Source organism: Mus caroli, chromosome 4, assembly GCF_900094665.2.
Source record: "Mus caroli chromosome 4, CAROLI_EIJ_v1.1, whole genome shotgun sequence".
NCBI classification, from domain to species: domain Eukaryota; kingdom Metazoa; phylum Chordata; class Mammalia; order Rodentia; family Muridae; genus Mus; species Mus caroli.
Window position 1 is genome coordinate 14,510,303 of NC_034573.1, and position 26,798 is coordinate 14,537,100.

General features: G+C 36.8%; 1 protein-coding gene across 1 annotated transcript in view; it reads right to left on the reverse strand.

Annotated features, from left to right (window-relative positions):
* Cnbd1 (cyclic nucleotide binding domain containing 1) overlaps positions 1 to 26,798 on the reverse strand; it is a 323,182-nt gene that overhangs the window by 293,711 nt on the left and 2,673 nt on the right. The window contains exons 2-3 of the mRNA XM_021159705.1: positions 11,597 to 11,669; positions 4,876 to 4,989 (exon numbers count right to left, since the gene is read on the reverse strand). Of these exons, the coding sequence (XP_021015364.1) occupies positions 4,876 to 4,989; positions 11,597 to 11,669 (187 nt within the window). The remainder of the gene's footprint in view (positions 1 to 4,875; positions 4,990 to 11,596; positions 11,670 to 26,798) is intronic.

Below are 26,798 nucleotides of genomic sequence, written 5' to 3' on the forward strand. Positions count from 1 at the left end.
TCTTTAATGAATGTGGCTGCCCTTGCATTTGGAGCATAGATATTCATAATTGAGAATTCCTCTTGGAAGATTTTACCTTTGATGAGTATAAAGTGTCCCTCCTTGTCTGTTTTGATAACTTTGGGTTGGAAGTCGATTTTGTTTCATATTAGAATGACTACTCCAGCTTGTTTCTTCAGACCATTTGCTTGGAAAATTGTTTTCCAGCCTTTCACTCTGAGGTATTGTGTGTCTTTTTCCCTGAGATGGGTTTCCTGTAAGTAGCAAAATATTGGGTCCTGTTAGTGTAGCCAGTCTGTTAGTCTATGTCTTTTTATTGGGGAATTGATTCCATTGATGTTATGAGAAATAAAAGAAAAGTAATTGTTGCTTCCTGTTACTTCTGTTGTTAAATTTGGGATTCTGTTCTTGTGGCTGTCTTCTTTTAGTTTTGTTGAAGGATTACTTTCTTGCTTTTTCTAGGGTGTAGTTTCCATCCCTGTGTCAGTGTTTTCCCTTTATTATCCTTTGAAGGGCTGGATTCGTGGAAAGATATTGTGTGAATTTGGTTTTATCATGAAATACTTTGATTTCTCCACCTATAGTTCTTGAGAGTTTTGCTGGCATTCTGGTGTTCTCTTAGGGTCTGCATAACTTCTGTCCAGGATCTTCTGGCTTTCATAGTCTCTGGTGAGAAGTCTGGTGTAATTCTAATAGCCCTGCCTTTATCTGTAACTTGACCTTTTTCCCTTACTGCTTTTAATATTCTATCTTTATTTAGTGCATTTGTTGTTCGGATTATTATGTGTCGGGAGGAATTTCTTTTCTGGTCCAGTCTATTTGGAGTTCTGTAGGCTTCTTTTATATTCATGAGCATCTCTTTCTTTAGGTTTGAGAAGTTTTCTTCTATAATTTTGTTGAAGATATTTGCTGGCCCTTTAAATTGAAAATCTCCATTCTCATCTACTCCTATTATCCATAGGTTTGGTCTTCTCATTGTGTCCTGTATTTCCTGGACGTTTTAAGTTAGGATCTTTTTGCATTTTGCATTTTCTTTGATTGTTGTGCCGATGTTCTCTATGGAATCTTCTGCACCTGAGATTCTCTCTTCCATCTCTTGTATTCTGTTGCTGATAGTCGCATCTATGGTTCCTGGTTTCTTTCCTAGGGTTTCTATCTCCAGAGTCTCACTCTGGGTTTTCTTTATTGTTTCTATTTCCCTTTTCAGGTCTTGGATGGTTTTGTTCAATTCCTTCATGGTTGTGTTTTCCTGTAATTCTTTAAGGGATTTTTGTGTTTCCTCTTTAAGAACTTCTGCCTCTTTAGCAGTGTTCTTCTGTATTTCTTTAAGTGAGTTATTAATGGCCCTTCTTAAAGTCCTCTACTTGCATCATGAGATATGATTTTAAATCCGAGTCTTGCTTTTCGGGTGTGTTGGGGTATCCAGGACTGGCTGAGGTTTGAAGTGCTGGGTTCTGATGATGGTGTGTAGTCTTGGTTTATGTTAGTATGATTTTTATGTTTGCCTTTTGCCATCTGGTAGTCTCTGGAGTTAGTTTTTATAGTTATCTCTGATTGGAGCTTGTTCCTCCTTTGATTCTGTTAGCCTCTGTCAGCAGTCCTGGGGGTCCAGCTCTCTCCTGAGTCTCAGTGGTCAGAGTACTCTCTTCAGGCAAGCTCTCCTCATGCAGGGAAGGTGCACAGAGGTCTGGTGTTCAGACCTGCCTCCTGGCTGAAGATGAAGGCTTGATACAGGGCCTGTCCCAAAAGATATGTTGCCTCTGCAGAGTGTGTGCTCACCTGCACAGACTGGTCTCTGAGGGACCCAGGACTCTAGATGGCTCCCTCACTTGCTCTGGCAGGCAGAGCCCTCCCAGGTGGACACCTCTCCTCTGGTGGGAAAGTTGCACAGATATCTGGAGCCAGAAATGGGGTCTGCTCCAGAAGCTGTGTTGCTTCTGCCTGTCCCTGAAGCTGTGTCACTTCTGCAGTCTGTACTCTCACCTGTATACACTTGTCTCTGAGGGATCCAGAACCCAAGATCAATGTTCAGTTTTGTTAACAGCCACATGGTCAAGAGATGAAACCGTGATTTTTCTTTTGCCATGAGGCACATGCTGATTTCCATCAAATGTTCTTTAATGTCTTCTTTTGAAAAGTGACTTCCAGAGATTTACCCATTATTCACTCATGTTGATTTCTTGCTATTAAGTCCCTTCTGTATTTTGGGTCCTGCTTGTCAAATGTAGAATATGTGCAGATATTTCCTCTCAATTCATTGCTATGTCCTCACTCTCTTTCCTTTGTCTTTGAAATGTGTCCTAGCTTACCATCAACCCTTGTGTAGCTTTCTTTTATTTCCTCTGCTTCTTTGATATGTATCTAAAGCATGTAGCACAATTTTGACTCTTAGCCTAAAGTTGTATAGGATATTTTAAAGGTTTGAATTTAGGCTATTGTTTAATTTCTAAATAGTTGACTATCATTTCTTCTAATCCTGATATTAATTTATTTTAATGCACTATGTTAGATAATAAATGGGTACAATCTCTCTGATTGTAAGTATGGTTTCAAAGTTCTTTGTTTGGTGCTGGTTGGATTTTGTCACTCTGACACAAACCTTGGCATACCTAGGAAGGAGAAAACTCATTACCCCTCACGTTGACATATAGATAATTCTGTAAAGAAATTTCTTGGTAAACAATTGATATGAGGGACCATCCCACTGTAGGTATTGCTAGCCCACAGGAGGTGGTTTTGTAAGGCAGGCTAAGTATGGAAAACACTCCAGGAAACACTATTCCTCTATGATCTCTTATAGTATATTTTTCTCAAATGGAGGTTTCTACCCTGCATTTAATCTTTTTGTTCCCAGATGAAAGACATAAACTTTTATATTTATAATAAGCCTACAAAGCACTACAGCTAGGCAGATACCTACCCTCTAAGCACTTATGTCTTCTTTCCTATCAATAATCCCTAGTTATACTTTGCCATATTTTATCTGGGCTGCACTTAACTCCAATTGGCCAGCCTGAAATGGCCATATTTTCAGGACACACTGATCCCATGGCCTCTTCTCCTCTCCTTCTCCTTATAGTCCTCCTAAGACCACAAGCCCAGGAACTAAAATTCCACCTTCCTGTCTTCTGCCCAGCTATAGGCTATAGGAGCAAGATCACATAGCATTACTTGATGTATGTGAGGATTCTCTCATCCCTGAGGTAACCAGACCCACTATTTAGCATTATAATACATAACAACAGACCAAACCTCAACAGTTCCTGCTTCATTTTCTGCCTTGAGGTGCTGTCTTGGCTTCCCCTGAGGATGAACGATAGTCTATAAGCCAAGTATTTTCTCTAGTTGCTTTTTTATAGTGTTTTACCACAGCAATAGAAACCTAAGACTCCATCTTTCAATACATTACCTAGTTTCGAAAAGAAAAACGTTTAATCCTCCTATTGAATTATGTGCCTTCAAGTAATTCTCAACAAACTTTTATACATTCACCCACAATTTTAACACTTTAGTTTTTTCATAGATTCTCCTTGTGCTCAGACCTTTACCCCAGTGTTTTCTATTTAGTGTGTCAGCAATATTTTCCCATTACATGGGTAGGTATGTGGTTCAAGACTAGCAAATCAAAATTTATTGATAATCCATGATTAATTCACAAGAAATTCTAGTGAATTTGTAAATGAGTTATTTTTAAAACTAGGTTTTTCTCACCTGAAACTTAATAAATCTAATCTGTACAAATCAATCATAACAAGTATGAAAATGAAACCAATCTTCCAAAAAGGTGAGGCAGACCCAAGAAAGGAAAATAGTTATCAAAATTATAGTTTAAGCCTGAACCTGACTTTCTTCCCAAATATATCAGAAATGCACCTTAAAATCTCCATACTTCTCAAGCTAATTTGATTGGCTGATTGGACACATAAATCAATGTTGCTTGTTTTCCTGTTGTGTTATGTATTTTGCACCCTGTATTAGTTATTTCTATGCTGCTATAATAATATATCAAAACCAGAAGTACCTTATAGATGAAAGAGTTAATGTGGACTTATGGTTCCAGAAGGATTATCTATAATACTAAGGGAAGCTTGTCAGCAGGTGGCTAGTACAGGAAACTGAGTAGTTTTGGAACGTTTCATAATGTTTTATTGTGGCTAGGCTTATAGAATAAGACATCATGAGAAACTTAAATAACTAAAGTACCTCTCTTTCCCCTTAAGTCTTCATTAAGCTACAGGATTAATGCACTTTTGAAAGGACCACAGGGAACACAAATTAGTCAACACAGATCGTGTGAGCTGTACAGCTTTTGGATGTATAGCTGAAGAACTCTATATCAGCACGTGGCAGAGATATTTGTACATCCATGTTATTGCAACATCATTCATAATAGTCAAGCTTATGATTGGCCTACTTGATCAACAGATAACTAGAACAAGAAAGTTTCCAATATGCACAACAGAAATTTACTCAGTCAAAACAAAATAAAACAAGCAAACAAAACATTAGACTGAAAGAAAACAAACACAATTGAAGACCATCATATTATGTGAAAGAAGCAAACTCTTAAAAAAAAAGACAAATAAGTTTTTTTTCCCTTTTATGGATCCTATATTTTACAAGGATACATAAAATCACTTAAATATATAATAGATGAATATGTCATGCAATTTAAAAGGAGACTAGAGGGAAACTATAAGACAGTGGGCAGACAGGGAATTCAGAGAAGTTGGTTTGTCATGGGACATAATCTCCTGGAATAAAATTGTTATTATGAAACTCAGCAGCACTATGTAATATGAACACCCACCACCCATAAAAAGCACAAATATATCCACAGATAAATTTCACTTTCAAAAACAAAAACGATTTTACCTTTTGTCAACCTGGTGAGAAACTTTAGGCAACACTGTCTTTTCACGCAGGAATATTTGAGGATATTGCTTGATGAATGCATCATGAGCCTCCAAACGAAGGGAAGAATGCTGGCTAAAGCAAGATAGGGAGAAGAGCTGTAAGGGTCACACACCATTTTTTTACAAGAATTTTAATTTATTATATTAATTTTTTATTATTTTTATTGCCAAGCTTTTTATTTTTGCAGTTGAGTAAAGCTGTTATTAATTCAGCATAGTAAAATTTCTCCAAAATGATTCACAAATCATTTGCCTAAACATGCATATACATATACATACATACATATACACAGATATACACACACACTTATGCATTGTATACAGTCTTCTAAGTTTTTGCAATAACTGATGAAAGTGTCATGTACTGTGCTTTAGATCTATAGTAAATAATTGTTATGTATGTGAAAAACCTCAACATGTTCCACTCTGGAAAGTCACTGGAATCATCTAAGATAGTTTTGGTGAGTGGACAATTAATTCTTTTACTGATAAATCACAAATTCCTATGGTACAAAAAGGTAAACTTCTGTACCTCAGTGACCTCGCCTGCGTGAATTCTTCCACTGTAAACATACCAGTAAGCAAGATATATGGAACTAGGGAAAACTGTTAAGAAATGTTGGGCAATAAGTTTGTGCACATTTGAAATGTTACTTCATGTGATTTTTAACTAATAACTACCACAAAATGTTATCAATATCTGAAATGCCAAATATTCATCTTAACAGCTTATTTCAGTAATTAGTAAAATGATCATCTTTCAGATTAAACATTGACAAACATCTTGGTCAATAGTTGCTTGGTGACAATTTTTTTGTTATTTTTGTTTGTTTGTTTGTTTGTTTTTGTTTTGGCTGTCCTGGAACTCACTTTGTAGACCAGGCTGGCCTCGAACTCAGAAATCTGCCTGCCTCTGCCTCCTGAGTGCTGGGATTAAAGGCGTGTGCCACCACGCCTGGCTGTATTTTTTTTTTTTCCTTATGCAGCTAGATCCCAGTACAGGAAAATGCCAGGATCAGAACCAGAAGTGAGTGGGTTAGTGAGCAGGGTAAGGAAAGAAGATAGGGGGTTTTTGGAGGGGAAATGAGGAAAGGGGTAAATGAAGAAAATATCTAATAAAATTAATAAAAAAAATTTTTTCTTCTTTTTTGTCTATGCAAGCAGTGACACGTTAAAATATTTGCAGCTATGTATTTGTTCTATGATATTTTTCCAAAACATTGTATTGATATTTGGCACAAAATAAGTTACATGTATTTTTAAAATCTGATTTTATTTGCCTTGATTCATATAGCCAGATGAGCATGCAAATTAATGCAGTGTGTATTTTTATTATTTTCTTACAACATGACAAATACTGATCAAGTACCTACTCAGTTTTTAAGTTTGTCCATGTATTTCCATTGAGCATTTTTCACATAAGTTTATTGGAAAACTCACATTTAATAGTCATAAATTTTACATATCTACCTAAATTCTTTAAATATTTGTTCTATTGCATATATTGTAGTAAGGTTTCATTGCATATTTGTATAAACTAATGATGTTGATAAATACCTGAAGTACTTCTACTTTATCAATTAGCCACATCATGTAAGTAGAATCTGAGGGACATATGACAGAAATTAAAAGAAGGGAAATAATCAAGTACTATGTGTGGAGATGATGCAATTCTCAGAACAGATCTTCAAGTGTCCTTGTGATATGATGATGTGTGTTTTATATCACAAAAAGTTATTATAGTACATTCTGACCTCTCTATCTCCTGTAATTATTATAGTATATTCCTACCTCTCTATCTCCTATATTCAGGGACCATGAAATCAAATGATGAAAGTACACAAGATCATATAATAAGGTAAAAACAGATAAACTTAAGCAGTCATGCCCGCAAAAAGGGATCCATGACCCAGCCATTAAAGGCATACTGTTAGAACTAAATTACTACAAGCTCAATGTAGTCAAATCCTGTCATTGTTTTTATAATCTATAAATCTAACTTTGATTTTAATTTTTTTGATTTTGTTTTGTTTGTTTTTTGTTTTTTGTTTTGTTTTGTTTTGTTTGTTTGTTTGTTTGTTTGTTTGTTTGTTTTTTGAGACAGGGTTTCTCTGTATAGCCCTGGCTGTTCTGGAACTCACTTTGTAGACTAGGCTGGCCTCGAACTCAGAAATCTGTCTGCCTCTGCCTCCCAAGTGCTGGGATAGATTTTTTTTTTAAATGTTGACAACTGCCATGACTTATTTTTATCCCCTCTAAAAACCAAATTATATACTGAAGCCTTACACCTCCAATGTGACTGTCTTTGGTGACATAGAACTACAAGGGACATTGAAAGATATAGTCTAACTGCAACAGGAAAAAAGAAAAAAAAGACAGTGTAGGAGAAGTCTGAAGTAAATATAGAAAAAGTGTTTTATAAATTGCAGTAATTATTCAGACACTCAATAGATAAGAAGATGGTGATTACAGGGTTTAAATGATTTTCTCAAGTTTATATAGTAAAATAAAAATACATTATGTAAACATAGATGCAGGCTGTAGATGCATTATATAGAGTAGGTGCAGTCTGACAGGGAACATCACACTAACACTATTATGGCTGAACTCAAGAAAGTGATGTATAAAGAAGAGCAAAGAAAGATGTGTACTTATATTTCAGTCTTAAAAATATCTTCCATCAAAGGTCCTAATGTCCTTTCCCTGTCTAGATTGAAGCCTATGAAAATAAGCCAGCAAAACGATGATGCTTCAAGATCTACTGAAAAAAAGCTGTGTTTGTTTTTTTTTTTTTTTTTTTTTTTTTCCTTACCCGAGTAACAACTGTGTTTTTTCTTCAACAATAGAATCCTACCATCAAGTTCTGCTGGGCACTAAGAGAAATGGCAATACCCTGCATTGTTTAGGGGAGTTTCTGGATAAACAATTCATAGTAAAATAATGAAATTACGAAGGTTTGATAGACTCCTAAAATCCCAATCTTGAAACATCCTACCAGTCAAAAAAATAAAAAAACAGAAAACAAAAAACAAAAACAAAACAGAAACAAAAAGACAAATCAACAACAACAAAAATAAAAAATAAAAAAAGCCCTTTATAGCCTAAAGAAAAAGAGGAGAAAAAAGATTTATCAAAGTAAACTACTTGAGGTTCATGGTGTACACATACTAGATGAAAATATATTGCATAATATTTTTGTGTCCCATATTCTCTTCAAGCTCTCAATTAAATGTTCACTGATAAAGTATATTTACATACTTATCTTATGGCAATTCACACTTTTTATTTTAAATTAAATAACTTAGAAAAGTTTAACCCAATTGGCTTCTTACAGATTATTTCCACCTGAATTTGTCTTTTAAAAAATGTAGTCTATACATTTTCATGATGAATTGAAAGAAATATGAGTACTGCCCTTTCAGGGGAGCAGGTGAAAGTTACTGTAAGTTACCTGAATATATACTGATGAATCTTTGTAATGGATAGTAATGTCAAAATATAAAATAAGTTGATGAAAATGCCATGTAGTGATGCTAATAAATTTAACATTATTAAAGTCCTTTATCTAAATAAAGAGGTCATTCAATTAGTGATCTCTCCAGATAGCACATTATAGTTCAACTCTAGTCAATCTTCTCTACACTTATCTTAAAACTATTTTAGAAACATAATTTTCTTACTATGAATCATTTGATCACCTTCTTCACTTTTAACACAATTTGTTAACCGATAAGTTTATGATTCAAAATGATTGTCAACATAGAGGTATACATAACAATTATATACTAAGAGGTATACGACCAGTTAACCATAGAGGTTAAATCTTTGCTTTCCATTTTTAAGATATTCCTAAGAAGAATTGAAAAGATGTGTTTGAAATAATCACTGAAATATGAATTTAAATATTTTAAAGAAGAGAGGAAAAGAATTGTAAATCCAAGGCATTTTGTCCAAGTAATCATGACTGAAGAAAGGCTACATGGACAGCAGTAGCTATGCTATTATAATTTCAAAAGCACAACTAACATAAAGATATTACAGTTGTGGTGGTTTGAATGAGAATTATCCTCATAGGCTCATTGTGTAAATACTTGTTCCTCAGTTGATGAACTGTTTGGGAACAAATATGATTGGACTTGCTAGAGTAGGTGTGACTTTGTTGGAGAAGATGTGTCACTCGGGGTGGGCTTTGAGGTTTCAAAATACCAAATAGACCCAGTCTCTCTCCTCTCTTTCTCTCTCTCTGGCTTCTATCTGCAGATCAGGAAAGAAACTCTCCTCTTCTGCTCCAGTGCTTTGCTTGTCTGTTTTCAACAAGGATAATTATGCACTAACCATCTAAAACTGAAAATAAGCCCCCAATTAAATGATTTTTAGGGGTCACCTTGGTCATCGTGTCTTTCAAAGAAATATCAGGGACTGCTAGGTAAGCCTGACCATGCTTTCTGTAGAAAGAGTATGGAAGACTTTGAGACTTTTGACTAAGAAAGTGGTTGAATGCTTTAAGCAGGACTTAATGGTTCATCCTAGTAGACACATAGAAGATAATAGCATAGAGGCACGGCTCCAGTGGTTTCAGAGGGGAGCAATATTAATAAGTGGATTACAGACCACTCTTGTCATGGTTAGGCAAAGATTGTGGCTGCTCTTTGCCCTTGTCCTAAAAATCTACTGGAAGTGAAATCAAAGAGATGTAAATTAATGTCATTGGCAGAAATTTCAAGACAGCCCAGTAGTTACAGTATTGTGTAGTTATCGGTGATCATTCTTATGAAGATCTATAATGAAAAGGAAAAAGTAGGCACAAAGAAATACAAAATGTACAGTTTAAAGAGAAAAATAGCCAGAATTACCAGGAAATGTAATTCTGGAGCCAAGTCCTGTGCTCCAGGAAGGAGGAAAATGTTTAAAGAAAGGAGTTATTCAAAATAGAATAAAGAGAGTTGTGCCCTCAGAGCAAGACCCAAACCAGCTAAGCTTCCAATTTATGAAAAGGAATTAAAGGAATGTTTAAGCAGCAAAGGAATCTTTGGACAACAAAAAGCTTATGCAAATGCAACTCAAGGAGGGTGCCAGGTTCCAAAGCTACAGAGCAGAATAACAAGGCAGCTTAGCCCTTATTCTAGATTTAGAGTCAAGAAAAATACAACAAAGGTTTTGTAAAACCTTCCTCTACAGTAAAGAAAAGCTACTGAGACCAGGCATCTAAAAGGGAAAGCCATATATAGGAAGCCCAAAGAGGCCACTACATGAATCTGGGAAGGTGAAATCTGTGTTGCATTGGAGACTTCAGTGTTGGAGAGGCAGGATTCATGTGATACCTGGCAATGATAGGTTCAATGGGCCTGTGGAATCAGCCAAAGAGAGAGAAGTGTGGTGCAATTAGCAGATCTGGACAGAATAGACCATTTAATAAGCCTTCTAAGATCAGACATGGCTGCAGAATGTGTCATTTGCCCTGCTCAATGACCTTGCTTTGGTACAGTACTTCTTCCCTTCTTGAATAGTAGTGTATATAACATGTCATTGTATATTGAAAATATTTTATTTGGTTTTTGCTTTTACTTTTACATGGAATTTCAGTTAAAAGATTGTCTTGAGTCTCAGAAGAGATATTGAGATAGTAATGACACTGGGAAAGACTATGGGTACTTTCGAAGTTGAATTGAATGCATTCTGAATTAGGATATAGCTTCAATACTATGAGGTTCAGGGAGTAGTTGTGTGGTAGTTTGAATGAGAACAGATTCCATATGCTCATATATTTCAATATCAATCTCCAGTTAGTGGAACTATTTAGGAAGGTTGAGGAGTTGGACTTTATCGGAGGGAGTGTGTCGTTATTGAAGTAGTATGTCAATTCATAGTAGTATGAAGTAGTAGTAGTAGTCGTAGGCTTTGAGATTTCAAAAGCCCATTCATGACTAGTGTTTCTTTCTAGAGACCTACTGCCTGAAGATAAGAAGGTGACGCTCTCAGTTACTGCTCTAGCACCAAACCTGTCTGTTTCTGCACCACGATGATAATGGACTAACCCTATAAAACTGTAACCAAGCTCCCATCTCCCAAGAGTTGTCTTGGCCATCACAGCAATACAACAGCAACTAAAACAGCAAGAGAACCCATTTTAAAATTCTATGCTCAATTCTCAGGCCTCTTAGGAATCCTAAACTCTGAGCAGGACAAATTACTGTTTCTGTGTCTCCAGACCACACCCTATTCTTTTCTCAGATGCGCATTTTATGCAATATTTGTGTTTTCAACCATTTAAGTCTTTCTACTTGTGACTGATTTCTTTCTTTCTTTCTTTCTTTCTTTCTTTCTTTCTTTCTTTCTTTCTTTCTTTCTTTTTTCTTTTTCTTCTTTCTTTCTTTTTTCTTTTTCTTCTTTCTTTCTTTCTTTCTTTCTTTCTTTCTTTCTTTCTCTCTTTCTTTTTTTAACTATAAAGAGCCCTGTTTGGAATAAATTGGTTAGCTATGCCATAAACATTTTTATTTTATTTTATGACCAATTTACATTTTTCAGTATGTCGAAATAAACAGCAGGTTTCAATTGTATTTCTTCATGTACTAAGTCTGGTACCTGTAAGAACTAGCATTTTCTATTACTATATATTATCCATAAACAAGTAAAGGCATCACTTTCTCTATGATAGGAAAAGAAATGCATGAGTAACTCACTCGCTCTTTAGTCCTCTAATGTGGCATAAGGCATTCAGCTGACCATAATTAATGGTTTTGCTCAGTCTCAGGCCTGCAAAATGAAACCAATTAAAAGTGTGAGTAATTTTCTGTTATCTTATTAAGCAAGTGTATAAGTGGTATTTAATTGGGAACATTCATCACAGTAAAGAAAAAAATTCAGTGACCATGAAGTAAGATATTGTATTCACAGTCTCTAATACACAAATGAAATTCAGTATGATAATTAAGGTGAGACAAAATTTACTTTTAAAATGTGTTTTGGTCGTGTATACTACTGACACCTACCCCCTCCTCCCTTTCACCTTCGTCTATCTCTCCCCCATGAACTTCACATCTACTTATGTTTTCTTTATATCCATGAAGTTTAATCGATATTGATCAAGTTTAATTGATATTGAACATATTGAACACTTAAGCATGGGTGTGGGACTGGAGGTGAGCAACCAGGTAAGTCCTTGAAAAAAAATGAGCTTCTTTTCCCAAAAAGCCATCAATTGCTTATAGCTATGAAACTAGGCATAGCCTCTTCAAACTCCATGCCAAAAGGGTTTTTGGCTTGATCTTGTACTAGTCTTGTACAGGTAACCGTAGCTGCTTTGAGTTCATGAGTGTAGCTGTCCTGTCATAGTCATAAGACACTATTTTCCAGCAGTGTTCCTTATCCTCTGACTGTGCAAATCTTTCTCTTTCCTCGTATGCATGTTTCTCAGGCTGTTGGGGAAGGGTTGGTGATATACACTTCACTTAGGAGTGAGAATCACATAGTCACTTATTTTGTAGATATTGACCTGTTATGGGGTCTCATTAAATATTTGATGAGAGATGTGAGCTGTTCTAATATTTTGGTATAAAGCTAAGTGCTCAGAAAGCACTTAGATACTATATCTATTTAGCAAAGTAGTAATAGTTTTTCCCCTAGGATCTAGTGCCAGGTCTATGGCCAGGTTTATAATGCCAGATATAAGTACTCACCTGTGGAATATGCTTTATATCCAATTGAAAAATCATTGCTTACCCCAATAACTTTAATACTATTGATACACTTGCCATATCAGTGGTGGTTATAGATCATCAGATTCATAGCTGGATAAGACTGTTAATATTTTTTTTCTCTAGATGCCAGCACAGAAATTTCTGTCTCTATGAAAGCAAGCCAGGAGGAAGGCAGCTTCTGGATCAGCACTAGCTCTGTTTTTCCATGATCTGTGATCAAAGTATGTAATGTTTTCAAAAAATAGTCTTACCATCAAGTTCTGATGGGCAACCAATAAATGCCAATACCCTGTATTGTTAGAGTGGTGGGGAACACATCTAATCAACAACTCAGAAGGAGACAGTTCTTAGCAAGTAGTAGGATTTTTGACCCTTGGGAGAAGCACAACATTGCACTGTAAGGTAATGTAATAAAAGCCTTTAAAAATGCAATAAATATATGGATGCTTAAAGTTACACATGTTTATACATGGCTTTTTTCAAACAGAGTTTAATTTTATGATCTATCAGAAGGTTTGGCAATTTCTAGTTGCAGTAAAGAGTGGAATTGGTATGAGTCATAATATCTCTTGGATAAAAAAGGTCGTTCAGAATTATTTGTCAAGATCTTTCACATCCAAACTAGTCTAAGAACTACTTTAGACACAGAACAAAGCAAAGTTCTCCTGGTTCTTTCTATTTCTCCTTTCATCTTCTCCCTCCTCCTGTCCTTTTCCTCTCTCACACTTCCCTTATAAAGTCCTAGCTATGCAGATGATGCTCACTCTTCAGAGGGTTTTGCAGCATGTAGAATGAATTTCCAATTGAGAAAATCACAAAAGACTCCCTAAGAAATAAAAGTTCTGCTCACATCCAAGAAGCAAATTAACTGTGATTCTCTTTCAGTGCCACAATGAGCAAACATCTTTCAAACAAGGTGATAAGTACAACATGTGGTAGATGTAAATGCACATCTGAAGACATCCACATCAGTCCAGAACAATCAATGTTGCTAGAACTGTTAGAAACATGAAATGAAACACACTAATAAATACTAACTTATACAAATTAGTTCATCCCTTATTGAAAAGTTATTGAGAAAATACGTTATTTAATGCTCTTTTCAAGCTTTTTAAAAGTCATTCATGACCATATTATAATTATGAAGAGTTGGTATATACAAATTTATATGTTCTAATTCAGAGTTCCAGAATAATAAAATTGGGTTTTATATGGACCCTGGATGACTTCAAAATTAAACAGCAATGTTTTCTAAGTATGAAAACAAAGTAAGAGGAATCAAGCAGAGAGTTTATTTCTATTCAAACATCATAGCTTTTATTAAATCTAGAATTACTATTTATATGATTGAGGCACCTCCCTACCCATCTTTCTCAGGTAAACCTTAGTTGATAAAAGACTGTGTGTTTTACATTTGGTATCATATAGAATTGTTTATTTCAAATGAAGCAAAATAAAGCTTTGATATACAAAGTATGGATAATTCAATCGTTCTTAGAAAGGGGAACAAAATACCTATGATAGGAGTTAGAGAGACAACGTTCAGAGCAGAGACTGAAGGAATGACCATCCAGAGACTGCCCCACCTGGGGATCCATCCCATAAACCATCACCAAACCCAGACACTAATGCATATACCAACAAGAGCTTGCTGACAGGACCCTGATATATAACTGTCTCCTGAGAGGCTCTACCAGTCCCTCATACTATTAATAGTGCTATGCTGTTCTTGCAGGAAGAAGCCTAGCCTAGTAGCCTTCTGAGAGGCTCTTCCTAGCACCTGACTGAGATGGATGCAGACACGCACAGACAAACATTGGAAGCAGGTCAGGGACCGGATGAAAGATTTAAGGGAAGGATTGAAGTCACAGTAAGACCAACAGTGTCAACTAACCTGTAACCGGGGGAACTTCCAGAGACTGAGCTACCAACCAAAGAGCATACATGGCATGGTCCAAGGTTCCTAGCACAAATGTCCCAGAGGACTGCCATGTCTGGACTCAATGGGAGGGAATGAGCCTAATCCTATAGAGACTTAAGGAAGCAAGGGTGGGGAGAGGCAGACACAGGTTGGGAACAGGGGTGGGGGTGGGGGCTGCACTGAGGCAAAGGGGAGGATGAATGAGGGGAAGAACTCTACAAGGGGGACCAGAAGGAGGGGCAGTATTTGAAATGTATATTAATTAATTAATGTAGGTGGAAATATTTTTAAAAGGCACCATCCCACGCTACTGCTACTGCGGGCTACTCTCTGCCCTGACGGCCTTACTGCCTCCATGGCTAACCCCATGCAGCCACCGCCTATCTCACATTTCTCTTGCTTTGGATTTTGCTCACATTCCCAGCCCCTATAAAAATCAAAACTCTATAGAGGCTTGTGATTTATCAGTCAGATTTATATTAGTAAATTCTCCACCCACAAAATGCCCACACAATGAACTCAAAGCAGAACTGATATAAAACAATCTACACCCCTAGATGGGGTAAACACACCCTACCATTATTTAATCATCTATCCAAGAAATCCCCAATAAAAGCTCCCAGAGCTCTGTGGTTCTGGCTCCTCTTCTTATCCTATAGGTTCCATCTCATTCCTTCTTCTCCTTCCCTCCTCCTCCTCCTCTTCCTTCCTTTCTCTCTCTCTCTCTCTCTCTCTCTCTCTCTCTCTCTCTCTCTCTCTGTCCTCTGCTCTAAAATTCTCAGCCTGCCTTCCTTTTCTACTGCCCAATAAGATAAGGCTCTCACCTTATCTTGTACCTGCCCTTACCTGCAGATAGACAGCAGTCCAACAAACAAACAAGTATCTAAAAACTAAAGAATAAGAGTTGCTAGTAAAGATTAGAAAAATTAAAATTCCATTTGTTTAAAAAAACAAAAACAAAAGCAAACACTTGCATGATAGAGAGCTACCCGGAGTCCAAGATTCCATTCTTAGCTTGGAACAGCCCAGTAAGCTCAAAAACAGCATAGACTATAAAACACTTAAAGGTTTGTAGAACACTTAACTTGCAAAATACTGTCTTTCTTATTGAGCCTGTTCTCAGCTGTGTTTGTTACAAGGGTCTTTATATGAAGACTTTTAGCCATGTTAAAGATGTCTTTGAAAGCAGACTGCTTAAAAATGAAAAGACTAAATGTTTCATTGTGAAACTGCAACTATTAAAAAGGGCAGATGTTCCCTGATATAGCTGTCTCTTGTGAGGCTATGTAAACACAAAAGTGGATGCTCACATCCAGCTATTGGATGGAACACAAGGCCCCCAATGGAGGAGCTAGAGAAAGTACCCAAGGAGCTAAAGGAGTCTGCAACCCTATAGGAGGAACAACAATATGAACTAACCAGTACCCCCCCAGAGCTCGTGTCTCTAGCTGCATATGTATCAGAAAATGGCCTAGTCGGCCATCATTGGAAAGAGAAGTCCCTTGGTCTTACAAACTTTATATGCTTCAGTACAGGGGAACGCCAGGGCCAAGAAGTGGGAGAGGGTGGGTAGGAGAGGTGGGGGGAGGGTCTGGGGGACTTTTGGGATAGCATTTGAAATGTAAATGAAGAAAATACCTAATTAAAAAAATAAATTTAAAAAAAGAGGGGGCAGATGTTGATTCTTTTCTATTGATCAAGTCAGGAATAAACATAAATGAGAAGCAGCTGGAAAGTTTACATTTGTTTTCTGATCTTGCTTTTCCCTGCTGAAATGCTTTAGCCCAGCTTTTGACAAAAGCAGCAGGGAGTTAACCTTAGAATGAGGCTAAAATCTTTGATTTTAACCAAAGTACCTGTGAAAAAGGATTTGAAGCTGATGGCTATAAATTAACCCTACACTGGAAACCCATTGTGCAACAAATATCCAACTGTCTATTGTCACATTGGACATGTGGTCATTGAATATTATTAAGATGGACGTTTGTTTCAGTAAATGTAATTTAACACTTTTGTCATATATAAAAGAAATTATACATAGATTACATTGTTCTCCTAACATACAGTAAACTGTTTCTGGTTTTGTTGTTGTTGTTGTTTTGTTTTGTTTTGTTGTTGTTGTTTGACTGGTTGGTTGGTTTTTTGTTTTAGTTTGTTTGGTTGTTTGTTTTTTGTTTTTTTTTTTTTTTGATAAAGAGATATTTTACTCAACCCTCAAAGAAAAGTCAGAAAAACAGTTTATACTTAACAAGCAAACAAGTTTTCTATGGAGATAAACATCATATGGTTTAGAGTACACAGGAAAAAGTTACTATGGTGAGGTTGAGTCTCAGAACACATTTTTATTTTGCCAATAGAGAAGCCAACATATATACATTTAAGAAATATCCCTAACATTCCATACCTACTAATTTTGTTCCTAATAACAAGAGCAATTTTAATCAAATTTTTTTAACTCTCAGTGAGGTGAAAGCATAGACCAGTAGAGCCATTGAGAAAATGTCACAATGACCCTGTGGAAATGTCAGAATACAGTGAGTTTGAAAAACAGAAGAGTGAGATCTATTGAAAAGGTTTCTGTGCACACTAATAATTAAATCAGTGATAAGTAGAACCTTTCTTAATATAATTATCAATATGTAAGTAAGGAGTTTGGCAGTAATAAAAACAGAAATATTAACAACAAACTTGTTCCCCTTGTACTGTAACAAGCAATCAATGAACTCTAGCACAAAACTGTAGTATTGAAAAGAAGTTTGACAGAATATTAAAGGATTATAAGCATGATCAAGTCATTTTACATACTTAGATCATAGGTCCAAATCTAGGGAAAGAAAGTAACTCTATGCATGTTGAGCGTTCATTCACTGTACCTGTATTAAAGATCAATAGGGAACTCATTTACATTTTTAATCTAATTTTTATTGTTTTTATAAAATTCCAAATTTAATCTTCTGTTAAATAATATTGAATAAACAAGGCACTTGGCACAACTAAATAAAGCATTTAGGCAGGCCTACCTCCAAAATCATGGACCTTGAATCCTATCTATTTACCAGCTGCCTTAGTTGGCCCAAGCTCTGTAACAGTAGTTTGGAAGACAGTTTTGTTTCCAACTATCCTTTGCCTAGAAAATGGCTCTGGTCTGCTCCCATTCTTTCTCTGCCCGTCTTCATCTCTACATCTATAGGCTTAGCTCTGGCCATGATACCTGCAAACATGCCTGCTTTGTTCACAATGCAATTTTGTCAGGTAATTATCACCCTCGCTGTCATAATCCTCCCTCTACCTGCTTCTCTTCCTTTACCCTAAAGTCTAGCTCTAGCCATGTAGTTCAGACATCTTTTCCTGGTCTAATCAACTAATGTTCCAGCTTTACTTGGCATAGATCTAGCCACAAATCTCTTTTACTGGTTCAACCTGAAGCAAGTTAGGTTCTTACATCAGAAATTCATCTGAAGTAAGTTCACATGCACAAGTGACATATATTATACATAATTAATATTGTATATATAATATATTAATTAATATTACATACAATTAATATAATAGATACAAAATAATTGAAATGAAAGCTTAAAAGTGACAGCTGAAACTCTCCACAAAGGGGAGGGAGAACCTGTAGAGACCATATCCAGAGGTTAGGTATGGCTCCCAGTTGAGGTATCGCGCCATCCACCCATCTCCAAAATTTTAACCCAGAATTGCTCCTGTCTCAAGGAAATACAGGGACAATGAATAGAGCAGAGACTGCCCCACATGGGTATCCATCCCACATGCTGACACCAAACCCAAACACTATTGCTAATGCCAAGAAGTGCTTGCTGACAGGAGCTTGATACAGCTGTCTCTTGAGAAGCTCTACCAGTTCCAGACCAATACAGATGCAGATGTTTGCAGTCAACCATCTGACTAAGCATAGGGACCACAATGGAGGAGTTATGGGAAGGACTGATGGAGCTGAAGGGGTCTTATCTGGCATCAATGAGAGGGGAGGCCCTTGGTCCTGTGAAGCCTTGATGACCCAGTGTAGAGAAATGCTATGACAGTGAGATGGGTGGGGGTAGATGGGTGAAGGAGCATCCTCATAGAAGTAGGATCAGGGAGGATAGGATAGGGGATTTGCAGAGGAGAAGCTGGGAAATGGGACAGCATTTGAAATGTAAATAAATAAAATATCCAATTAAAAAATACTCAATAAAATTCTAGAAACCAAATCCAAGATCACATCAAAACAATCATTCACAACAATCAAGTAGGCTTCATCCCAGGGGTGTAGGGATGGTTCAATATATATAAATCCATCAACATAATCCACTATATAAACAAACTCAAGGAAAAAAAAAAACCACATGATTAACTCATTAGATGCTGAAAAAGTATTTACCAAAATTCAACAACCCTTCATGTTAAAAGTATTGGAGAGATCAGGAATTCAAGGTCTAAACCTAAACATAATAAAAGCAATATACAGCAAACCAGTAGCCAACATCAAAATAAATAGAAACTTGAAGCAATCCCACTAAAACAGGAACTCAAAAAGGCTGTCCACTCTCCCACTATCTGTTCAATATAATACTTGAAGTTCTAGCTAGAGTAATTAGACAACAAATGGAGGTCAAGGGAATACAAATTAGAAAGGAAGAAGTAAAGATATGACTATTTACAGAAGATATGATAGTGTACTTAAGTGATCCCAAAAAACTCCACCAGAAAAATTATACAGCTGATAAACCCAGAAAAGTGGTTGGATATAAAATTAACTCAAACAAATCAGTAGCCTTCTTCTACTCTAAGGATAAAGGGGCTGAGAAAGAAGTTAGGGAAACAACACTGTTCACAATAGTCACAAATAATATAAAACACCTTTCTGAGACTCTCTAACAAAGCACCCGAAAGGTCTGCATGACAAGAACTTCAAATCTCTGAAGAAAAACTGAAGAAGACTTCAGAAGATGGAAAGATCTCCCATACTCATTGATCAGCAGGATTAACATAGTGAAAATGACCATTTTATCAAAAGCAATCAATAGGTTCAATGCAATCCCCATCAAAATTCCAAACCNATTCAAAAAGCTAGAACAAGCAATTCTCAAATTCATTTGAAACAACAAAAATCCCTGGAGAGTGAAAACTATTCTCAACAATAAGTGATCTTCTGGGGGAATCACCATCCCTGACCTAAGCTGTACTACAGAGCAGTAGTAAGAAAAGCCACATGGTATTAGTACAGAGACAGACAAGTAGATCAATGAAATAGAATTGAAGACCCAGAATTAAACCCACACACCTATGGTTACCTGATCTTTGACAAAGAAACCAAAACATTCCAGTGGGGGAAAAAAAAAAGAGCATTTTCAACAAATGGTGCTAGCTTAAGTGGCAGTTGCCATGTAGAAGAATATAAATAGATCCATTCTTATCTCCTTGTACAAAGTTCAAATCCAAGTGTATCAAAGACCTCCGTAAAAACCAGATACACTGAAACTAATAGAAGATAAAGTGGGGAAAAGCCTCAAGCACATGGGCACAGGGAAATTTTCCTGAAAAGAACACCAATGGTTCATGCTCTAAGATCAATTATAGACAAATGGGACCTCATAAAATTGAAAAGCTACTGCAAGTCAAAGGACAGTGTCATCAGAACAAAATGGCAACCTACAGATTAGGAAAAGACCTTTATCAATCAAACATCCAATAGAAGGCTAATATCCAAGAAGTTAGACTCCATAGAACCAAATAGCCCTACAAAAATGAGGTACAGAGCTAAACAAAGATTTATCAACTGAGTAATTGCCAGGAAGCCCCTAAAGAAATGTTCAACATTCTTAGTCATCAGGGAAATGCAAATTAAAATGACCCTGAGATTCCACCTCACACCAGTCAGAATAGCTAAGATCATATACAAAAGTGACAGCAGATGCTGTCAAGGATGTAGAGAAAGAGGAACACTCTTCCACTGCTGGTGGGAATGCAAGCTGGTACAACCACTCTGGAAAACAGTCTGGCTGTTCCTCAAAAAATTGGACATGGTACTACTGAGGACCCAGCTATACCACTTCTGGCCATATACCCAAAAGACGCTCCAAAATATAACAAGGACACATGCTCCACTATGTTCATAGCAGCCTTATTTATAATAGCCAGAAGCTGGAAAGAACCCAGATATTCTTTAACAGAGTAATGGATACAGAAAATATGGTACATTTGCACAAGGGAGTACTACTCAGCTATTAAAAACAATGACTTCATGAAATTCCCTGGCAAATGGATAGATCTAGAATATATCACCTGAGTAAGGTAACCCAATCACAAAAAACACATATGGTGTGTAATCACTGATAAGTGGATATTAGGCAAAAATCTTGGAATACTCATGATACAACTCACAGACCAAGAAGCTCAAGAAGGAAGACCAAAGTATGCATGCTTCAGTCCTACTTAGAAGGGAGAACAAAATAATCACAGGAAGTAGAGGGTGGGAGGGACTTTGAAGGAATCAAAAAGAGGGAGAGTAAACAAAAAGGGAGGAAAGGATCAGGTGTGGGAGGAGAAGGGAGAAATGTACAAAAAGTCAGGAAATTGAACAGTAGTGTGCAGCAGTGAGGGATGGGAAACTTGCAGTAGCCACCAGAAAGTCCCAGAAGCCAGGAAAGCAAGAGGTTCCCAGGACTCAACAGGGATGACATCATTAGCTAAAATACCCAACTAAGGGGAGAGAGAACCTGTAGAGACTACATCCAGAGGTTAGTAACTACCCCTGGTTGAGAGCTGGGCCCACCCACCCTTCTCAAAAATATTAACTCAAAACTGCTCTTGTCTAAAGGAAATACAGGGACAAAGAGTGGAACAGAGACTGAAGGAAAGGCCATCCAGAAACTGCTCCACCTGGGGATCCATCCCGCATGTAGCCAGCAAACCCAGACACTATTGCTGATGCCAAGAAGTGCTTGCTGACAAGAGCCTGATATAGCTGTCTCCTGAGAGTCTCTGCTAGAGCCTTTACCCATACAGATGCAGATGCTTGAAACCAACCATATGACTGAGCGCAGGGACCTCAATGGAGGAGGAGTTAGAGGAAGAACTGAAGGAGCTGAAGGGGTTTGCAACCTCATAGGAAGAAAAACAATATCAACCAACCTGATGCCCTCCAACCCCTCCAGAGCTCCCAGGGACTAAACCACCAATCAAACAGTACACATGGAGGGACCCATGGTGCTAGCTGCATATGAAGCAGAGGATTGCCTTATCTGACACCAACACTAGAGGAGGCCCTTGGTCCTGTGAAGATTTGATGCCCCAGTGTAGGGGAATGCTTGGGAAAGAAGTCAGGAGTAGGTGGATGTGTGGGGGAGCATACTCATAGAAGCAAGGGGGGAGGGGTTGGGATGGGTGTTTGCAGAGGGGAAACAGGAAAGGGGGATAACATTTGAAATGTAAATAAATAAAATAACCAAAATAACCAATAAATACAAAAAAAAAACAAGAAAAGAAAATGGTGGTTATGCATTTGTTAAGATATCTTACTGTTTTTAATTTTAAAATGAATTTAAAACACCAAAAAAGAAAGAAAAGATGGAAAAGGGGAAGAAAAGAAGAAAGAAGAAAGGAAGAAGGAAAGAAAGGAAGGAAAAGAAGAAGAAGAAAACAAAACACAAGTAGCAGTTCCTGCTGATGAGCATGTCCATGCTGGCAAAACTGTGATAACTGCTGACATGTGAACTGGTGGAGCCACTCTAGAAGTCAGAGAAGCAGAAGACATTTGGGGTTGTGAGAAGAGAGAGAAGATTCTATGCCTGACTCTAATTGAAGCCTTTCCTTCTGGGACTCCTGCACAATTAACACTGCTTGTGGTCCTTTTCCCTTCCCCTCTGTGAACCTGTAATTTTCTAGACCACCTCATGTGGAGAATCTACACACTTAACTCCTGATATAAATGTAATGGCTTCTGGCTTCACATGATCAGATTATAATTTCAACTGATCAGCCACCTGATATGTCTCTCTTACGAGAAAAAAATAAGAGAAAAATGGAGAAATGGGCTTTTTTTTTTAGCAACTTTTTGAAATGTAGCCATCAGAATGGTATATATGAACTAATGCTTAGGTAACAGCTTGCTCTCCTTGGAAAATTTTGTACCACACTTGGGTATACCTTCCTTTTTCTGATTATCTTCCTCTTAACTCTCATGCTCTGATTCACTATATTAGTTAATTCTGAATCCTTTTTCATCATCAAAGTCAAACCCCTATTTGGCCTGAGTTTTAGTCCTTAAAAGTCTAGGCTAGCTTCTTAAGCTGATGAGTGTGGCAGGGTGGAGCTATGTCTCTGACCCATCACTGCTGACATAATCTCTCCTGTGAATATTCTCTCAAAAACCTAAACGCCCTACCACAAAGATAACTGTGCATTCCTGTTATTAATGGACTGTTAAAAATAGCTAGACATTCACCAACAGAGGAATAGATAAAGAAAGTAGGTTAGATAGTAACAGTGGAATTTTATTTGGCCATGAAAATATGAAGTCATTAAATCTGAAAAAAAAATGAAGAAAAAAGAATGATGCATCTAGAAATCCTCATGTTAAACAAAATAAACCAGATTTTAAAAGATAAACTGAATTTTTCCTTATATGCTTATATGTGTCTATTTTTTATATATGAGTATAAGGTTATAATTCAGGAAAGCACAGAGGGGTATGAAAGGAAAAAGAATAGCCTTGAGGTGAGGCCAGGAAAGAAAAAGCAAAGTTAAGTAGGCAGACAGAGGGCTAGTCTGGGAAAAGGAGTCCAAACAGTGTAAGCAGGAGTGTTAAGTCAAGTCAGAAGATCAACAATAATATAGTATGTGCCAATATGCCAAAATAAAGCCATTCCACACGCATTTCGAAAGACTAATACTTAAACCATATGTGATATATCTGTCTGGTTGAAACAACAAAACTAACTAGGAACAAATTCTCATTTTATCAGTCAGTCTCCTGTGATCAGGAGATAGAAAGCACAGCAGTTATTTTATTATAAACAGCTGGTGCAGAGACTTGTCAAACAAGTGCTCCAGAACAGAAAGAAACAGAAATACCAAGTAACACCCAGGAAGCAGCAACCACATTACTCCTGATGAAGCCAGGGGAAAGTAGTTGAATTATTAAACTTTTTGGATGCTATATATTTATTGCTTGGATGGAAAAAAGAAAAGAAAACAAGGGTGAGTCCATACAAAACAAGAACTGAAGGGAAAAAAAAAAACAGTACTTTCTTTATCTTAGCTGTCCTGCCTTCCATTCTTTCTCTAACATCACATCACTGTGGATAGATTTGGACAGAAATCAGAGCAACAGGATTTAAGAACAGACAAGTATTCAATAAATTATATGCAAGATTCTTATTACATTCAAGGTCAAATATACAACCATTTAGATTAAGTATATATGAATGTTATCAAGAAAAGACACCCCTATTAAGTAGAAAACAATGCTATGTAAGAAAATAAAATATCCTATCACACATATCTTTAAAAGTCCATTCCCATGTTCATGGAAAGTATCAATACTTTTTAAATGTCCGTACTGCTCCATAGTATTTAAAGATTCAATGCAACCCTACAATAATCCAAATGTTATTTTCCACCAGCATAGAAAATCAATCTTAACGATAGAGGAATATTGTATCAATGGAAATGTAAAATGTAGGACACAGTGATAGATACTGGCCACATCTTGAAATATATAAATACTAATTAGAGGAAATAAATTGTCAGCTAAGATTTGGAGAGCAGAACCCTAAGTTTCTGAGTATTAATGTGACCAAAATTAATGTGACCAAATTTCTTTAACAATTCTATAAAATAAATATATGGTTCCCTTTACAGATTGAAAGGAAGACCAAAGGTTAGTTAAGTGACAGAGTGTGGGTCCATCTGGCTGAGGAAGTGACATTACAGTAGTCTTGATAACAAAACTAATTTCTGGGATAGACTAAGGACACAACTGTAGCATGCCTCCGGGAAATCAAGCTAGCATCTAGGAGACACATCTGACTTGCAAGAATTTTTGTTTTCTTCGCCATTTCCTGTTCAGGCATGATAGTGCTCAAGTTGAAATTCTTGGAATTTAATTTATAAAAGCCAATTTTTATACAATCAGATAAGAATATCTCTCACTCACAAAACTCTTTTTGGTTTTGAAAGAAGTGGAGATGACACAGAGATCCACAACTGATCAAATGTAGAGAATCAGTGCTTACTGTGTGCCCAAGCCCAAATGATGATTTCCAATATGACCCACATACTCAAGGCTCAGTGAACATCAAGGACATGGAAATGAAAAGACTCCAAGAGTCAGAGAACTAAGATGTGGGCCTCAAGATAGTCTCCTGTGTATGACAGAGATGCTACAATCAAGAAACCTGGACAATATGACTGCCTTAACAAGACCTGCATAACACATGGCAAGATAGAAGAAGTTTTCAAGGCCCCACCCTCAGGTGAACAGCTATCAGCAGTCAATGCCTGCTGAGAGAGAATGAGTCGAGAGGAGGAGCCCTCTGATAAGATAACCAATCAAGGTGCTCAGCCCAAGCACAAATACATCCGAATAACACCAAATGGATTCACTAGGTCTGTTTATTGCTTTTTATTGTTTTGCTTGTGTGTATGTTGTATAAAAAAACAATAATAATTAAGAAAAGGTCATGAATTTCAAAAAGAATGAGGGGACACAAGGAGTTGGAGGAATGATGTAAACTCAATATTCTAATATGAAATTCTTAAAAAAATTAAACATTTATATTAAAATCCACTCAAGATTGTCTAACAAAGATATGCATATATTGAGATAGATGTGATTGATGATTATAATTTTTTTAGAAAGGATTTTTTTTAAAACAAAGCTTTGGTGTTTAGACCAGCAAAATCATTCTGCCTTCTGCCTGGAATTCTAGGATTCCACCTGCAATTATAGATAGGTCTGTGCCACACTGCCCAGCTTTCCTTTCTGTTTTTCTCCTCCAGTGAAATGTCTATTTTTTTCTCCATGCTATTAACAACAAAAAGTGACATTCTTTTACTTTGAAAAATATTTTTAAAAATCTTCCAATGTATGCCTTGTTCCCTAACTTGTCTCCTGGCAATACCAATACTTAGTGTTTTTCAAGCACAGAAAAACACATCATCAACCATCTTTTCTTTTTCTGTCTTCTTGGAACTTCTGTTCTCACCTCGCTTGTTTTATATCCAGTTTTCTTTTCCATGCTGCCTTAGAGTTACAATACACTTCTACAGCTTTCGTTTTTTACTGACAATCCCCTCTGCTTCTGTTCCTCCTCATCCCAGCCTGCCTGGAGAGGTTTAATGGGTTTAAGATTATTAAAATCATCCCAGCTCACTTTTCTCAATACATGTTTTGAGACTCGTTTAATCTTTAGCTGTTAAAGAACTCTCAAATTACCAAAAATGCCCTTGAAGTCTTAGGCTTTCAGTAAAAGCACACAGGAAGACAAAAAGGGCAGAGAAAACCATTCATTTAAGAGAACCATCTTACTTCTAGTTTCCCTAAAATGTCTGGGGTTTCAAACTCTTTTATTTTCCTTCTGTATCCTAATAAGGGATAACGAGTAACATAAACCTGCAAATGGTCTTGTGAACTTTAAGTGGTTTTGATACAGACTAAGCAGAGCACTATTGCACTAATTCCTCCCAGACGAGCTAAAAATAAGCATGCAAGTTATTTTTAAAACTTTCTTCAGAAAGATAAGCCTAAAAAATATGAGAGAAATGGAGGAGAATCGCATTAACAAAAGCAAAGCTCACTAGACCAAACTCCTAACTGCAAGGCCAAGGGTTCCTGGCAGGCAGGCTCCTGCGTTCCCCTCCCATGCTTTCTCTTGCTTATATTGCTTCAAGAGATCCAGTTGTAATAGTAGGTCAGTGTGAGTGCTTCCAACATCCGCAATTTCATGCAGGTGAGAAAACCACTAAATATACTCCTCTAACTGCAAGTTCTTTGAAATAGTTCTCGTCTAGAATAAAATGTGAAAAGACTTCCTTGCTTTTGAGAAAACCCATTTCCCTAGGCTTATCAAGCTTCGAAGAACTCTGAATCACAAGCAGAAGATTACAGAGAGGGAAGAGTTGAAAGTTCCTAAAGGAAACAAAAACTAAGCTGGAAACAAACTCAGGAGGCTGGTCTGCATGCACTATCTGGGAGTCATAACTTCATAGGCAAGGAGAACCAGAGCATAGCTTGAAGAGCTGTCATTGGGAGGA